The 18,975-nt window shown below is 33.7% G+C and overlaps 1 protein-coding gene across 2 annotated transcripts in view; it reads left to right on the top strand.

The window, feature by feature from the left end:
• Positions 1 to 18,184, top strand: part of LOC111153382 (vacuolar protein sorting 13 homolog C) — a 180,313-nt gene extending 162,129 nt beyond the window's left edge. For both annotated transcript variants that reach the window (XM_022512378.1, XM_022512377.1), the window contains 7 exons: positions 1,357 to 1,402; positions 3,447 to 3,570; positions 4,080 to 4,194; positions 9,047 to 9,135; positions 14,160 to 14,283; positions 15,862 to 15,942; positions 16,262 to 18,184. In XM_022512378.1, the coding sequence (XP_022368086.1) occupies positions 1,357 to 1,402; positions 3,447 to 3,570; positions 4,080 to 4,194; positions 9,047 to 9,135; positions 14,160 to 14,283; positions 15,862 to 15,942; positions 16,262 to 16,363 (681 nt within the window). In that variant the 3' untranslated portion in view covers positions 16,364 to 18,184. The remainder of the gene's footprint in view (positions 1 to 1,356; positions 1,403 to 3,446; positions 3,571 to 4,079; positions 4,195 to 9,046; positions 9,136 to 14,159; positions 14,284 to 15,861; positions 15,943 to 16,261) is intronic.
• Positions 18,185 to 18,975: the final 791 nt, after the last annotated feature.

Raw genomic sequence — 18,975 nt, 5'->3', positions numbered from 1 at the left:
ATGGTTTTTTGCAACTTGGAATATTACTTGTGAGTCGAGGTCTGTCACAGTAGCAGTAGTGATATTGTGCACTTTTCTGCTCTCCTTCCCCGATATCACTATCACATCTATTCCCCAAATCCCAGACTTAGTTTGGCACTTGGGCTGGAGTGAGAGCTCTGTGATGATGGCTAGTTAGCACCCTTCTGGAAGGCAAAGAAGCAAAGCAGAGAGAAATATTGTACCTGATGGTAACTAGAGAGAGGAGGAGTTGTTTCGGTCAGTATCATCACTTGACCATTTCTGTGGAAGGAGAGGTATACAAGCTAAGTGTTTGTAAACCAGGAACTGCCTTTCACTGTTTGTCAGTACTTTAAAAATTATGCAGGTAATGTATGAATAGTCTCTGTATAAGTAATTATAAGAACTTGTAAGTTCTCCTTTTACTAAGTAATGGGAATAGTATAGGTAAAGCTATAAGGTACTATTTGATCACCCTTGCCTCTTCCAGAAATACCTATTCTTCTCAACAGTGTGTATACTTCAGTTCTTTTTCTGTGCATTTGTATAATGTACAGGTGGTTTTATTTACTGCCATTACTTGGCAAGTGTTAAGAATGTATAAACGTATTACTGTTTTAATTTTGGAAATAACTTCAGGAACTGTAACTTCTGTGTTTGTACCAGGGTTGTATGTTGTCTAATTGAAAGTGCCTTACTTGTCAAGCTATTTGCATGCTTCACAGTTCCCTTCATTTTCAGTTTTCCACACTTCTGCTAAATTATAAAGTAATTTCATTAAAATTTACATTAGATTTTAGGGATTATTTGGGTCAATTCATTCATTTTACTGGTATGAGGTTTAAAGAGAGTGAATCAATTGCCCATGGTTACATAGCTAATTGGTGCCAGAGCTAGGTGTAGAATCTTTTCATCTGATTTCCCATTCTTTCTGTTATGTAACTTCTACAAAGTGCTTTTGTTTAAAATTTGCTATTGTATAATATTTTAATATTATTAAATATATTAATATATCATTAAATGTATTTAATATAAATATATTTGATATTTTTAAAATCATCATAATATTTTAAAAATCATAATATTTAAAAATCATCATAATATTTAAAAATCATATTTTAAATATTTTAATATTTTAAAATTTTAAAAATTTAAATATTTAATATTTTAATATTTTAAAATTAATATTTTAAAAATCATCATAATATTTTAAAAATCACTTAGGTGCATGTTCACATTATCAAGTAAGTCCTCATTCTTTAAAAAAGTTATTTCTAGTATGTATGTAGAGACCTCTAGTGGTTGACTTAAAATTAAGCACCTTCCATTCAGGTTTATGATTGATCTGTCTTTCAGGGAGTTGTTGGTGGAGTGACTGGGATAATAACAAAACCTGTAGAAGGTAAGTTGAGAATGTTTCCTTCCAGTGCAAAGTCTGAGGAGTTGATATATAATAAACATAAGAGATGTTATTGCTACTAGTTATATGAGAGAATTTCTGATTTCACGTTCATAGTTTTAAATTGTTTTTTAATGAAAGTCCTTTCTTCAGAAAGTTGAAAGAGTCTAATAAGTAATGGATTCTGACTCAGACTTTGAGTGTTATTTTCAACAGGATAATATTTAAGGTAGGTTTCTTTAGGTCCTCAATAGCAATTGATTCATTTTTTTAAAATCCTGTTAAGGGGCGCCTGGGTGGCTCAGAGGGTTAAAGCCTCTGCCTTCGGCTCAGGTCATGATCCCAGGGTCCTGGGATCGAGCCCCACATCGGGCTCTCTGCTCAACAGGGAGCCTGCTTTCTCTCTCTCTCTCTCTGCCTGCCTCTCCGCCTACTTGTGATCTCTGTCAAATAAATAAATAAAATCTTTAAAAAAAAAAAAAAAAATAAAATAAAATAAAATAAAATCCTGTTAAAAAAGTACTTTATTCAGTCAAAACCCCTTCTTTGCAGAAATTGACAAACTGATTCTACAATGTGTATGGGAATTCAAGTGGCCCCAAATAGCTGCACCAATCTTGAAAAAGAACCAAGTTAGAAAACTTATACTGTCCAATTTATAACTTATCATAAAGGCATAGTAGCTAAGATAGTGTGTTACTGGCATATGGTTAGACATACCAATCAGTGGAATAGATTTGAGATTCCAGAAATAAACATAATAAAAACTTTGTGGTCAATTGATCTTCAACAAGGGTGCCAAGATAATTCCATGAAGAATTACCTTTTCAACAAATGGTGCTGGAACACCTGGATATAAACATAGAATTAATGTGTCTGGCAACAACTCCACTTCTAGGTATATACCCAAGAGAAAAGAAAACATAAGTTCACTCAAAAACTTACATATAGGGGCGCCTGGATGGCTCAGTGTGTTGAAGCCTCTGCCTTCAGCTCAGATCATGATCCCAGGGTCCTGGGACTGAGCCCCACATCGGGCTCTCTGCTGAGCAGACAGTCCGCTTCCCTCTCTCTCTCTGCCTGCCTGTCTGCCTACTTGTGATCTCTGTCAAATAAGTTTTTTTTTTAAATCTTAAAAAAAAACTTATACAAAAATGTTCACAGAACATAATAGAATGTGGTAGCAACCTAAATGACTATCAACTAAAGCATAATTAAACAAATGGTGGTATTCCTTAAAATGGAATAGTATCCAGCTGTAAAAAGAAATCAAGTGCTGATACAAGTACAAGATGGATGAACCTTGAACACACGTTGCTAGGTGAAAACAGCCAGTCACAAACACCACATATTGTTTAAGTCTATTTGTAGGAAATGTCCAGAATGGGCCAATCCACAGAGATAAAAAGTAGGTTAGTGGTTGCCTAGGTCCAGGGATTAGGGAGGAAGGAGCTAAATTGCACAGGACCAGGAGAAGATGGGTTGGGGGAAGTGGAGAATGATGCTAATGGTCATGGGTTTCTTTTTGAGATGATGCAAATTTTCTAAAATTGTGGTGATGGTTGCACACACTAAAATACCAAAAACATTTAATTTGTACATTTAAATTGGTGAATTAGATGGTATATAAATTGTAATTCAATGAAGTTCTTATATTTTTAAAAAAGTACACTGCTTGAAAAATCTCCTGATGGTAGACAGAAAGAGAAAAATTTCAGGTCATTTCTGAAACCTTTGATTCTCAGGTCTAAGAATCTGTGATGGTAAAACTTGTGCATGACTCAGGATGACTTGAAGGACATGGGCCCTGCTTCTGCAGTTTCTGATTCAGGAGGTCTGGGGCAGGGCCTAATAATGTATGTTTTTAACACACTTTGAAAACCACTGTTTTTTTTATATGTTAGAATTAAATTTAACTTCTTTAGAAAACCAAAATCTAGAAAACCCCTGGGTAAAACATTTCTATATTTGGTTCAGGCTTTCATTGAGTTCAAACTTGCTAATTTTAAAATATCTTTATACATTCATTGTCCTTGGTTCTACGAAGGTGCCAAGAAGGAAGGAGCTGCTGGATTCTTCAAAGGAATTGGAAAGGGGCTTGTGGGTGCTGTGGCCCGTCCAACTGGTGGAATCATAGACATGGCCAGCAGCACCTTCCAAGGAATTCAGAGGTAATTAGGTGCACATACCATGTGCAAGGTATGTGTCTGTGTGCTAATGGTTGCTAGAAATACATAAATAGGTTAAAAGTTGGCATGCTCTATAGGATGTTGAAGTAAAAGTGAAAGCTATGACCGGTTCACAAGGTGGGGTGCCACCAGAGAGGAGTAAGAAGAGACAGTTTTTAGGTTCACTTTCTCTTTTGTTCAACAAATGTTGATTGGTACTTACTATATGCCAGGCCCCCTGTGCTAGCTGCTTGCACAAAGAGTGCACAGCCTCATCTGTGCCTTTGTTATTTTATTTTCTTACAGGAAAGGTGGGGGAACTTGGAGTCCAGCAGATTTGGTTTTAATACTTGTCACATTATAATGGGCACATTATTTAAAATTACTCTGTTTTTATCAAAATTGATGTAGTATGGAATGTAGTACAGTATTTAATCTACATGTGTATTTGTATGTATTATTTTGAAAGATTCTTTGGTATTTTCTTATATTTACTCTGCTGCCTTATACAGAGCAGCAGAATCAACTGAGGAAGTGTCCAGGCTCCGTCCCCCCCGTTTCATCCACGAGGACGGCATCATTCGCCCATATGAAAGACAGGAATCCGAGGGCTCTGATTTATTTGAGGTATAAATTCTCTTCTTCATGGTCATGGGTAAAATTTAATAGTAAAGATTTCTAGGACGAGGATTTTGTGGGTGGTTCTTAAAGTTCCTGATTCATGAACTTCTTTAAGGATTACACCAGGGAATGTGATTTGTAGAGTAGAATTTATTATTTATTTTTTATGTTTGCATAATGTGTTAAAAGGGAATGACTGGTAGTTTTTTTCTGCACAGGAACAAAGCCTTTCTATGCAGAAAGGATAATGTTAAAAGAAGTCATAGGCATTATTACTGTTTGTGTGGTAACTCATTTAGTTAACGGTTAACTTTGGTCTCCTACTTTATAGCTAATTATGGGAATTCCACTGCTTCCTTTTCACCCAGACAAATTAATCTTTGGATTACTCTGTAAATCTAGATTTATTCAGGTAAAAAAAAGCTGAAGAAGAGGGAAAAAAAAAAAAAAGATTATGCACAATTATAGTCTTTAAACCTTAAAAATATTTTAAGGTGGATTTTTTGGCTTTTATTTTAGTTTTAACTTTACTATAATTAAATAATATATACATATGTAAATTGCTTTTCTTCCTTGACTGGAATTCCCTTCCCCCCAAAATGTATTAATATTTTCCTACTTTGACTTCAAAATAATAAAACTCTTCATTGTTCTTAGCCTTTGGTTTTTATTGTATGTGATTACATTTTATCTTTCTGTATGCTTCTAACTTTATTTTCTTTCTTTTTCTGCCTACACAGCAAGAACCGGAAATACAGGAGTAAATGTTTCCTATACTACTACTTGATTTCATCCTTAAAAATCAAAACAAACTGTGGTATTAATTGACTGTCTTTGATTTATGTAGATTGAGTGTTCATTTCAGTGAACTTTTCTTTACAACTCTCCCCTTTCTCTCAACTTTTTATCGTAGTGGCTTGACTACACACAAAGATTATTGCTGGTAATACTGCACAGTAATAAGGGATCAGTATAAAAGATTAAAGTGTGTAGGAAATTAACACTCCTCTTTTTTTAGTTGGTGAAAGACTTTCTTGTGTCCAGAAACAGACAATTTTACTATCATTTTCAAAATTTTATCTTTTCTTATGGTATTCATGTACTTTCAGGTAAAGTTGAAAAATAAGGACAATTCTTATGTCCAGTCTATTATGTCTTCTTTACATTTGCGAGTCGTGATGATGGAATTACATAATTATGTTTCACATTTCACACGATATTGACTCAAATTATGGGGCTGTTAACTGGGGCATGTGTTTTAATAATTGAAATATAAGTTGCTGTTGATCTGGCCTTAGACCTCAAATAAGAGTTGAGACATGAATTTTGAGGTTTTCCTTAATCTCTTTTTTCTTTTTTTACCTCTCAGTACTCTTGCTGGTCAAATGGCAATCATTTTATAATTATATTATATACATTTTCAGCCATTAGCATTTTTGCTTTTCAGAACTTGAATCTCCTTGTTGGTGATACTTAATTCACAATTAGTGTTTTAATTGACATAAACAGAAGTTGAGCATGTAATTAGGCAAATTATTTATGTGTCCCCTGAATTTATAAATATCTTTATTTTTTATAGATATCTTTATTTTTAAAAACCAATCATTTTTGTTTTTAAGTTCTTAGAGGATTTGTTACCTTAGTGAAAACGAAAATAATTCTAAACTATTATTTTGAAGTTAGTACCCTCATAGTTAGTTCTGAAAATAAATTGTGTTTTGATTTCTCTCCTTATTATGAATGATAGAAATGTTTGATTTGATTTAGCAGCATCTTATCTGGCAACTTTCATTCTTTTCCCCAAAATTGAAACCAAAGTGTACACTTATATTTAATGTGCCATCCATTTGGAGAGAGTGAAACTGCTGACATACGACTGTTCAGTTGGAATACTGTTTAACTGCAGTTACCAAAAAGAATAAATTGAATCCTTCTTATTTAAAACAAGGACTTTAAAGAAGAAAGAATGACAGCAGCCAAAGATCAGCCGAAAACCATAGCTGACAAACTTCTCTTGTGTCTAGATAATAGAGGGTTGGCAAAAATGTCACTGCATGTACAGTTTCTCTGAGAACCAAGCACAATAACTAATTCAAGATGCTGTCTTAAATCATCACTAATAATTAGCCTTCCTTCTTAGGTAAAAGTAACGATTTTTAATTTTCCTGGATTTATTACAATTTTAATAAGACTTCACTTTTGGGAAATTGTATAACTTGTTTAAATTTTTTTCTTATGGTTTATTTTTTGTTTGTTTAGCTCTTTCTGTTATTAACCTTGTGATTTCCCTTTTTACAACCGCATGTTCCTAAGCACAAAATTCAAGTAACTTTTTATTATTTTAGCTAAATATATCTTGTCTGGTTTATTAGTTTTTGTTGTGATATCAGACAGCCTTTTAAACTTTAATATATTATTATAGTTATGGGAAAAAATAGAATGGTTGTACATTACTGAGAGGACTTGGTAATTTTTTTCCATGGGTGACAGGATCTGGATAGTTAAATTCAGGCTATTTCATTCCTTGCCTATCTTACTATAATCACTTATGTATGAAGTATTTATTGATTATCTAAACTGTGCTGGATATACAAAAGAAATAAGACTTCAGTCCTTAAGGGACCAAGTATAACAAAACCTGTAAATATTAAAGAGCACTATAGTGTAAAATTCTGTCCTCCCAGCCGTTACTGTAACGTGGGTACATTCTAAATAATATATTTGGGAATCTTTTCATTTACCCTCTATTCTTTTTTCTTTGAGTATTGCTCTGTGTTCTTTACTCAGCTTTGAAAGTTACTAAATCATATACTGTGTTTTCATAGGATATACTTTACTGCTTATCCTTTATTCTCCTAAGATAATTACTGTTTGTGCATGCATATATATGTACACATACACACATCTATAGCCAGTTTTTGTTTAATATTCTTTTGGTTCACATAGTTACGACTTTATAATATTTAAAATGGTGTTCATTACTTTTTTATTTTAGTTATATTTTTCCATTTTCATAGAAATGCTTCATTCTTAATTCTTGCATTACCATCTCTTGTAGTAACTTTACAGTGTGTATTTGACCATTCCAAGTTGTTGGCATTAAAGATGCTTCTGTTATTTTACTAACAGTAATATTTTGTGATAAACATCATTATACAGATTGCTTTTTCATGTGTTATTTCCTTAGACTTTACTTGAAAATATTGAATGCTCTTGCTAAAATATTGTAAATTCTTCAAGTTGCATTTTGGGAAGGGAGAGTGAATATTTTATCAGCTAATCTGGTTTTCTGCTACCATCAGTGACTGAATATCTTAATCTGATCTCAGAGTATAGTGGATTTTAATCGTGCTGAAAACAGTTTCTGTAGTGTAGTATGATGATAAATTATTCTTTAAAAGCTTTCAGTGGTTCAAAGCACAACAGCCTGAGAACTAATGAAAATGCCTACAAGATGGAGAGTGGATAGTATTTCTTTTACATTGCATCTCAGATCTAAATATTTTAACATCTAAATTTCAAAGCTGAAAATAAATGTACTGAATTGTTCTATTCATTTCCCATTTTCTCTTCATTAAACAACTTAAGGTATAAGTGTTAAAAGGTTTTAGCTAATTCTCACAGACAAGATGTAAAACAAGTGACTTAAATCCCACTTTTCTTTAAGACTCATTCTAAGGATGAGATCCCACTTCTTTGGGGATTCATCTTCTGTGTTCCTTGCCTTTCATAATTGTCAAGGAATGACTGAACCGAAGATTTTTGAAAAAATGTATATGTGAGCATTGAAATAACAACAAATGTGCTTTCTCTGCTTGTGATTATTATTGATTATGTTATCCTTTTAATAATATTGATGTATTCTTGGTTATAAATGTTTCAGTCTTACTTATTGGGTATGTTTATGTTCTGTAGTTTCATATACATTATATCATCTATCTTTAATCATGCATTATAGATAATGTCAACAATAGTTCATTAGCATTGATTATAAAAAATAACTCATTCATTTTTTAATGTGTGCTAATTCAAATCACAATAGTTTGGAGGTAGTTGAAATGAAAATAAATGTATTTTAATGTGCTGCTATTTATACTTGAATTACTTATGCCTGTTTATTGTCTTTAGCAATAAATTATGCCAGCTATTTGAAATCTTAGAAATTCTTCATGTTTGTGTTAATATTGACATTATGTTTTCTTTTCTATCAAGAATATAATTTGTTACATACATGTACTTTTCATGCATGTTAAACCTATAAGACCAAATACTCAAAAACACTAAATATCAGTTATCTTGGAATTTTATTATGTGTATATCTATCTCTGTGTAAATCAGTGGTTCTTATCCTCTGAGAAGGTTCACAGACCGCTTAAAAAAATCTGTTGAAAAATATGAACCATTCTCTGGAAAAAGTTGCAGAACCACATTTTCAAAATGTTATATGCTATTTTAGGTGGTTCATAGACCTCTCAGAGTCCTTCCATGGACCAGAGATTAAGAAGCCCTGTAATGTTAATGTCACCCTATATTAGTGTATTTTCATATTCCATTAATGAAAATCTGTGATTATTTCTGCTAGATATTTTTAAACCTGAGTTATCATAGGATGAGGTGTATTTTGTCAGAAGATCACTTAGTAAGCATTTAATATAGATTTGTCTTTTAAGGCACAGTGGAAGTTAATTTATGAACATGCTGTGAATATTTTTCTAGCTTCATGTGCCAGTATTGTGCTTTTGTTTCTAATAATTCTTTCCCTAACTAGCACTGTTACTATAATTAACTAATATATAGTGTTGGAAATACTATTTGGATGCTTGTACTATGCAAATCTTGAGTTTTGTTTTCTTTTCAGAATCGTATCAAAAAGTTAGAAGGAGAGACTTATCGATACCACTGTGCTATTTCTGGAAGCAAGAAGACAATTCTTATGGTTACAAATAGGTATTAACTTCAAGTGACATTTTTTCAAATGCAAACTACATAGATGATAAGAATTTTGGAAACTTAAATGGCAGAGGATTTAGAGAACTATACTTAAATTGTAAAATGTTCATTGTCTTTAAATCACAAAAATACAATCTAGATGGGTCCTTTGAGGTTATCCATTCCAACACTCTCATTTTAGAGATGTTGAAACTGAGACTCCGTATGGCTTAGGGGGTTATCCCAGCTACATAGCTACTGAGTGGAGTCTAGAATGGACCTCATAGGTGTAGTAGTCATACTGTTGCATGTGAACTGTAAATCCAGCTATGGAGACTGAATTCATGAATCACTTTTTCTTACTAGGTTTTATTTTAGGTGATTAGCATACCTTTTTTAAGGGTGATATTATTTCTGTGTGTTTTTTCTAATTTTTTTCTAAGTGTCTTGGGAGTGGTAGATAATTTTTCCAAATAAAAGAACTTAAACTACTAGATTAATTTTCCTGAGATTTTTTTCCTATATCACTTATTTCAAAATGACTATTATATGTTCATAGTTTTCAAAACCTTCTAAGTTATGTATTTCATAGGACTAAGAGTACTTATGGTAGGCAAAAATCTGTATTAGATTCCTTACTACTGTATCAAAATATATTTGGATGGGAAAAAGAAAAAGGAAAACTAAAATGACAGGATTCTGACTTAAACCCATAAGCTTTTTCAAGGAGTTAACTAGTCATATGATTTGCCTGTTAAGTAAAAATATTCACAAGACAATCTAAAAAGTGCTTTTTACTGATTGGACAAGTAATCATTTATTTTTTGTGCCCATAATTTTATATTTTATTGATTTCATTAGGCCAAAAACAGAGTTTATTTGTATCATATGTTGTACTTAGCTACAAATGACAGTGTATTAATTCATTTTAAAATTGATAGCTTTTATGTAATTTAACACTATGTAATAGAAATCAGTCAGGGGTTTTGGGGGGTGGTTGTTTCTGGTAACACTTAATACTTTATTTTTTTTTAAAGATTTTATTTATTTATTTGACAAACAGAGTTCACAAGTAGGCAGAGAGGCAGGCAGAGAGAGAGGAGGAAGCAGGCTCCCTGCTGAGCAGAGAGCCTGGGATCATGACCTGAGATGGCAGAGGCTTTAACCCACTGAGCCACCCAGGCGCCCCAAAGGCAATCACTTAAGGATGAAAATAAAGTAACTATATATTGTGGTTTGTCTAGGACAGAGCTCATTTGCATTTTTTTGTCCCAGTGAAATTATTAGTAGCTATCCCTCTCATTCTTAAAACTGTCCTCATTTGATTCATAAATTATAATAACCCCTAAAAATAGCTTTTACCAGCAATCCCACCAGCTGGCTGTATATCTATTTTATAAAACCTATGTATTTCTGCATCCAGCTGCAGTATATGTATTTTGTGAAAACTGTGTGTACAAAAAAAACATTATGTATATTTAACCAGCCTAGGTTTTTCACCAAACAGTGTATTATGATCATCTTCCCAGGCTATTGTATATTCTTAGACAATATGGTTTTTAATGACTGTAATATTGTTTTTATGGATATACTCTAACTTATTCAAATGCTACCTTCCTATTTGATACTCAGTGTTTTCTTCCCAATACTGTATTATTATAAACACATCTATACAGCTGTCTTTTTTTCTATAATTGTTTCCTTAGGATGAGTTCTTATCAGTGGAATTGCTGATTTAAAAACTGAAGATTTTTGAGAACCTTTTATATATTGCCAACTTGCTTTATCAGTACACTTGCATTGGTTTTTTTTCCATACCACTAACAGCATAAGAGAATGCCCTTTATCCTGTGAATTTTGCTAAGACTAGTGCTATCATTTAAACCTTCTTGTTTTTGCTAAAATAATGGTCAGAAAATAGTTTTATCTTAATTAGCATTTATTTAATTGCTAATGAGTATGAACATTTTAATACATTCATCATCAATGTATATTTTCTATTCCATGACTTGCTTTTTCATATCCTTTGTTCATTTTTTTATTGTTGTTGGTCTTTTTCTTACTGAATTTAAGTAACATTTTATAAATTAATATTAGCCTTTTTTACCCAATGTATTATTACTATTATGATTACTTTTTGAGTTTTCCAATACATAGGACTTTTAATTTTTCCATATTGAAATTCATCCAAAATTTGGTCTGAATTTTTTTCCTTATCAGTTTTTAGAAAGAAAAAATGAGTTCTCAGGACCCAAATTTATTAGGCTATATCCCCACTAGTTGATCCTAACTCCTGCTTAGTATTTTATTTTAGTAATCTTCATTAGGAAATTGTTCTCTGAATAGACATTTTTTTTAACCATCTGTGTTAGTTTCTATGGACTACTATAACAAGAATTCTATAGACAGGCAGCTTAAACAACAAATGTTTATTTCACTCAGTTCTGGAGGCTGAGAAGTCCAAGGTCAAGGTGACAGCAGATTCTGTGTCTGGTGAGGGCTCCCTTCCCATTTCATAGATGACCGTCTTCTTGCTGTGTCCTCACATGGCAAAGTGGTGAGGGAGTTTTCTCAGGCCTCTTTTATAAGGGTACTGTTCCCATTCATGAGGGCTCCATCCTCATGATCTAATCACCTCAAAGGCTCCACCTCTAATACCATCACATTGGGGTTGGGATTTGGTGTATGATTTGGGGGAGGATATAAACATTCCAACCATTGCACTGTCAATGTCTGACAGAAGTAGGGACACAGATAAAAGTGGTATCTTCTGTCCCCTCCGTACCTGAAGGAAGACCTATACATTATAAGTGACATCACAGTGTGCTAGGTGCTAAGATAAAGTGATATATAGAGACTCTGAAGACAGAGGAAAACCTCTTGATTCAGTAAGGTGGGAAACAAGGTGCCGGGGGATGGTGTTAGGGAGGAGGTCCTTGAGCTTACAGAATATGGAGTTTTCATACATGTAAATAGCAAACAGAGGGATAAAATAGTATAGCATTTAGAACAGTAAGATCATTTGAAATAGCTGGACAGTAGAGTTGGTGGGGGAAGCACTGGGAGGTGAAGTAAGTCACAAGTGTCTGTCTGCTCATGACATCTGAAGGGTATAGATTTTATCATTAATGTGATGGAAGATTACTAATTTCTTTAAAAGTATGAACGTTTTATTGCTCATTATTGCAGCCTTCCACATATATACACAGTTCACATGCTCCGGTAAGCATGGAACAGGAGGAAGAGAATGAAGGAAATTTAGGATAGTAGGAGAACAATATTATTTTTAGCAGGGTCAAGAGAAGAGAATTTAAAGATGGTGGTAATGGTGAATTGTCATTTGACAGAGTGATTTGTAATAGTTATCTGTAACTCTCAGCTCTTGGGATTCTCTTCTGGAACAGGAGGCAGAAGGAATGGAATCCTCTTCTAGAGACTATTTGGAATATGGCATGGGGTTAAAGGATGTCACAAGGATGAGAGGGCACTATTGGCAGTTGTAGGCTGGGGCTAGGGATGCTGAACGTCCTACAGTACACAGCAGTCCAAGTCAGCCCTAAATTCCCATAGTTCCTCTGCTGAGAACTAAAGACGCAGGGGTTTATTTCCATCCCTGCCCTCCATCAGTCACCAAGTTCAATCAACTCTACCTTCTAAGAGTCTAGAATCTAGCTTGCTCTCCCCCTTGTTACAGATGCTGCCTTAACTGAGGTTTTCACTGTTTCCTTGTTGGACTATCATAGTAGCTTTCTACCTTGAGTGTCTATCCCACTTCTCCTTGCTTGGCCACTAGGGCCATGATGCGAAAATAGGAAACTTGATTGTGAAATTTCCCGTTGCTTATAGATTAAAGTCAAAATTTACTAAAATTGCAACAACAACAACAACAACAACAGCAACAAACCACACAAAAAAACTTCAAGATCTAACACTAGGCTAATTTTCTTACCTCTTTGTAGATCTAGTGTTCCAGCTACAGACCTCTACATTCATCAAACAAACCTTCCCTTTCTTATACTCCTCGATATGTCATTGCTCTGCTCCCTTTGTCTGGACTATCTTTGCCCTTTCCCACCTAGAGAACTCCTTTCTTTCAAGAGTCAGCTCTTATACCACATACTTTACCCGCATAATCAGTCCCTCCTTCTGGTGCTCCAGAAGAATTTTCCTGCACACTGTGCTTCTGCACTCATCTCACTGTTCTGTTGGATATATTTACATGTTTATTTCCCTTCTAACCTAGGAGTGCCTCTCAAGCAGAAATCCTACCTTCTTTGTTTCTCCAGCACCCTGGATATTTGTAGAATCAACAGGTCCTCTACTTTCCTAGTTACGCTTTCTCTAATAGAAATTTCAGAATCAGGTATGGTTATATCAAGTAATTACTCTGAATCACACACTGGGAAATCAATGTAGATGTCTTTTAAGGTTTCTGTGATTTTTCTTTTCTTTCGTCTTCTCCTTCCCCTCCTCCTCTCCCTTTTTTGCTATTGAGTAAAATGGGATACTCACTGTGTGATATAGTACATTACTGTTAAAGTGTTCAAACCTGATATTTATTAGTCGGCCCAAAGTGAATCTTTGCTGACATTTGAGGTTTGTGACATTTCCTGCACATTCTTTCTTGACTGGAAGGCAAAAATGACTGACAGTAAAGAGCAATTAGTAATTTTCCAAGTAAAACATTTTCAGGGGCTTCTGCTTTTATTGCTTCCCAGATGAGAGTACAGCCTGTTCCTTATGTGTTTCAAAGATGATTTCAGTTTTTCGGTCAGTGAAAAAAAATGACACTTTTCTGAATTTTGCAAGATTGGCAGAAGGGGAATTTTGAAAGTGTGCTGTGTTAGTTGGTAGGTGCCATATTTGCTTTCTGACAGTTAACTAGACTTTTTTTTTTAATGTGAAGTGTACTTTTTTTTTTTTTTTTAGTGCCAGCTTATATTGTTTACGGAGTACTGCATATGACATCCAGCACAGTGAAATATTAGAATAATTAACTCTTTATGACTACCTGCATGTTTTTGTTTCCTTTTGCAAAATAGGCGAGTGTTGTGTATAAATGAAGTTGAAATCCTAGGCCATATGTCCATAGACTGGCAGTGTCCATTTGAAGATTTTGTATTTCCTCCCAGTGTCCATGGAAACATGCTAAAAATTTCATTCAAGGTAAGAAAACATGAATCACATGTTTAGAGCGAAGACTTTGTTAAATGAGTGGAAACCAGTGCTTTATGGCTATCTTTTACAGTTAACTACACAGTGTTTGAAGGATCATCATTATGATGATGATTATATTACTATTATTAGAATATGGTGAAATGTAATGAAAGATGTGTAATCAATTTATTTCTGTACTATATTTTTTTTAAAGTTTATTTTATTTTATTTTTTTAAAGATTTTATTTATTTATTTGTCAGAGAGAGAGAGGGAGAGAGCGAGCACAGGCAGACAGAATGGCAGGCAGAGGCAGAGGGAGAAGCAGGCTCCCTGATGAGCAAGGAGCCCGATGTGGGACTCGATCCCAGGATGCTGGGATCATGACCTGAGCCGAAGGCAGCTGCTTAACCAACTGAGCCACCCAGGCGTCCCTGTACTGTATTTTTTTTATAGTCCTTGATTGTGTCAAGTGTCCAGTAAAAAAAATTAGGATGTTGCTGCTTCCTTTTAGGTAGAATAAAGCATTAGTAAATACAGTTTTGTATTTTTTACTTCACGTGAGTAACTATTTTGCTGTAATCCTAGATGCCTTTTTAGGCTTTAAGGAGATTATAAATATTATATCTAAAACAGTCATGTTTTATCAAATTTGATACTTAGAGGATACTAGTACAGTATAAATATATGATAATACTCTCATGTCTTTCCTTCCCATCATTTTCTAAAGAAGAACTTTTAATTACTTAGCAAGTAATTACCAGGAATGGTAGCCCTACCCTTTGCTTAGTTCTCAGGCTCACTTTACTTTGAAATGGATTATTTTTTGCATGTATGATATATTATAAATTTGTTTTCACCCCTTTAAAAAAACTACAAATTGTCATTCTGAGGCTACTCATTCTTGGAGTATGTATTTTCTCCTAAACAATAATGATATTATCTCTGTTTACCAAAACTATCTAAAAAACATTTATCATAAAATTTAATAGTTAAAGATGCAGGTACTATTATCCTTTATATTTTCTTTTCATAAAAGTTTACAAAGAAGAGAAACTGTGAAATAATACCATTTTGCATTTCAGCCATACCTCATTGTAAAATGTCAAAATTGAAAGACCCCCTTGATATATGAAACATAGTTTTCAAACCAGAGAAGACTGTGTCACTCTGCATATATATTCAGTTGTCACTTTTCTTTCACATCGGTGGTGAGAATTGACTCAATGTGTTTTACATTATATAAGAATTTTATCTATCAGCCAAGAAAATGAAGGAAGGGTTTTTTGATTTGTCAGATGTGGTGAGTTATCACATGGTGTTTCTGTAGGCTATTTATCATAGCCTGTAGAAAGCCATTATTTTATCCAGATAGATGTGTACTCATCCAATTTCATAAATTCTAACAGCTCCCACATGGAGCCACTATCCTTGTACCAAAATGATTTAGTTCTTATCATACCTGAGTATGGATATTTAGTCTGTCTGTTGGTTATAAAATAGGATTGACATTTGAACATCCAATTAAAGGATATGATTTTTTTTTCTTCCCCAGAATAATTTCTTTTCTCTCGTTTCTTTTGAAACAGGAGCAAGGTCTCTTCCACAAAAAAGACAGTGCCAGTCATGGTTTTCGGAACATTTACTTGCGAGACACCACCACAGCAGAGGTAAACAATTTACTTTAAAGAATTCCCCCTTTTGTTTTTTGAGCTGCAAGATTTTTTTTAAAATCTGTTATAACGCTAACCATTATTTCTCCCCAAAACTTTTCCAGTTTTAACTCTGGATGGATATGTGAGCTTAAAATAATATATTGTGGGCTTACGGGTAGAAGGGTCTTATTTTGCATGACACATATAGACTGTGTATTCTTGTTATTTTCTGTCAGGGCTGTGTGGAGATCTCCAACTCTTGCTTTTATGCCTTTCTCCTCCGTATGAGCCTGTACTTGTCTTTACAATTCATAGTAAATATTTTATTTTACAGAAAGTATGTAATGCCATTGATGATGCATGGTCAATGAGACACCAGCAAAAACTGATGAAGCAGTCATCACGGAAACTTCTCAGGCCCCATATACCATTTTAATCACAGATCCTAGGGGGCTGCTACTGGGAGAAATACCAACCATCGGTCTTATCTATAAATCACTCTTCTTTTCTTGCTAACAAGAATTTTTCAAGCAATCCTTTGGTTTTAGAACTTTTTTTCTAGGATCACTGGTATTGGATTTTCCATTTTTTCCCCTTAGTGGGTCAGGCCCTCAAAGAAATATTACTTGAAACTCAGAGTGAAATTTGCATTAATGTTAAGGTTGTGAAGCAAAGGGCAAGGGGCCTGTTTTTAATTAAAGTTTTTACCGAAGAACAAGAAAAGAGCTTAGAATGAGTAGTGTTCTTTAGGAGGTTTTGGACAAACCTTTGGACAAGTGTTGGATATTTTATTTAAAGGTAATTCATTCAATAATTGAACTGAGATCATATTTTTGGTAAATCAGATAATTGAAGAAAAACCACTAAAGGAAGAGATGACATGTCTTCTATTTTCTTTTCATGAAAACATTATTTTTTGGTAATAAAAACATGTTTAACTTTGCTGCTTATTTTTCTTCCTTGCATTAGAATATAAAAACATACAGAAAATCAAATCTGAAAATGTCTGTGGTCTGTGCTCTGTAATGTAGCCTTTGGAAAACTTCTGAAATTATTTACATGCTCTTTTGAGATGAATTTAAGTGGCACAGCTATAACTTGCTGACATATGGAAATATTGTACTTTATGTTTTTTAAGACTCAGAAATATGAAAAGCTCAATATTTTTATATTTCTAGAAATTGTTTTTTATAAGTTGAAAGATTTTTAAGCGCATCATATGCTAAGATGTAATCCTATTGCATACCTAGAAATGCATTTTAAATACTTATTAGGAAGAATGAAAAATCTCTAGTTATGTTATATATAAATAAAATCAGGCATATATAACAACACTGTGGAAAATGCCTGGTAAGCATGTCCTTTGAGAGAGCAAACTTATGAGAATCAGTTCAATACAGTATTATTTTTGTCCTTTCCACATCTCACTTATGCTAATCAGAGATTACTGCCTATAAAGGCTTTTTAAAAAATGCTTAGAAGTATTTGATTTCCTTGAATGAATCTTTACATTCACTCCTGGATTTTAACATGACATTTATCTCAAATCACTGACTTAATGATGAAATGAAGATGTGGACATACCTGGTTTGCTCTGATTTTGTTGACATGTGCTCAGGTTTCTTCTATCTTTATTGATGTTTTTTAAGACCAGCCTTAAAACTTTTTAAATTTTTCCTAATTGGTAATTAATGTAGACTCTGAAAGAAGGATATAATAATTGATCATCTAAATACTTTATCTCTGATATAGTTATGGTGGGCTTTGCCTTTGCAACATCATTTATTTTTTTTTTAAAGGAATGTGTCATATATGAAACTTCTGGCCTTAAACAGAATTTCTGTATCAGTAGTTAATCACAACTTAATACAGGGAGCATGATAAACAGAATTTCATAACAAATGTGCTGGTTTTTTGTGTCTTTAAAGCTGACTTAATCAGGAATTTGAGATATCAGATTATATATTTCATAGGAATCACAGCTATTGACAATGTCCTAAATATTTAAGAAACCATATTGTACTGATGGCATGTACAAAACATTGAACAAAAAATTTTATAGAAGTATATAAATTCATCATCTTAGTTCACTTAAAAATAAACTTACAAATGTTTGTAACATTTAATTTGATTTACTCCCCTGGGACAAATAATTCATTGGTAAAGTGTAATGTCTTTTGTGTTTTTTAAAAATGCTTTGAGAATCAATTACTTGCATATGAACTACTGAGAGAAATAAAATATTTAGTGCATTGTTTACAAGTGTGAAAACTTTGTGGGTTTGTATTAAATATTCAAATAACACTTACCTTTCCTTTCTATGTCTTTCCCTTTTCCTCTCCCAATCCTGTAATAGTGGGGAGTTAAGTTGATGGTTATGGAGTGCTTAAAAATTGCTAGAAAGGCTTTCGTGGAGCCCCTTTACCACATTGGAGATCTCTGGCAGGTCACCAGTGCAAGGGGACATCTTTGACAAGGACCATGCTCCCACACTTTGAAATCCTTGGCTGCTTTGCACTAGGGTTATACCTTCCATGGTTTCTCTCCATCACTGATGGTGTATGGCAAGGATATGAGGACAGGCCCATTCCTGGAGACAGGAAGTCTTCTGATAGCCGACTGGCTTGAAGATTCTTCAGTGGCCTTGTAGAACCTTTCTTAGACTGCATGGTAGTGGGGGAGTCTTCCACCATGTCTGTTTCTCTCCCCTCTGCTCCCCCCTTTCCCTTTACTAGGAGATCAGACTACGAATCTGAAGGCTTTTACAGTACCAGATTTGCAATAGGAAGAACAGGTGTGTGTTGTGGACTGTAGAAAAGCAGGGGCATTAAAATAAGAGAGAACAAAATATTGGAAGATGCATTGACTAAAGTTTCATACAAAAAATCTGATCTAGGATGGATTTACTTACATGTGTTTCATGATTTTGGATTATGTTTGAGGGAGGACACTATCTTTTTGGGTTTTTTGTTTTTTGTTTGTTTGGTTTGGGTTTTTTTGTGCTTTAAGTTCTCTAAGTGTATTGATCTGGTGTTACCTCTATCTGTA

The sequence above is a fragment of the Enhydra lutris genome, unplaced genomic scaffold, assembly GCF_002288905.1.
Source record: "Enhydra lutris kenyoni isolate GAN:26980312 unplaced genomic scaffold, ASM228890v2 scaffoldscaffold31, whole genome shotgun sequence".
In the NCBI taxonomy this organism is placed as follows: Eukaryota; Metazoa; Chordata; class Mammalia; order Carnivora; family Mustelidae; genus Enhydra; species Enhydra lutris.
This window is presented reverse-complemented; position numbering and strand designations above follow the sequence as displayed.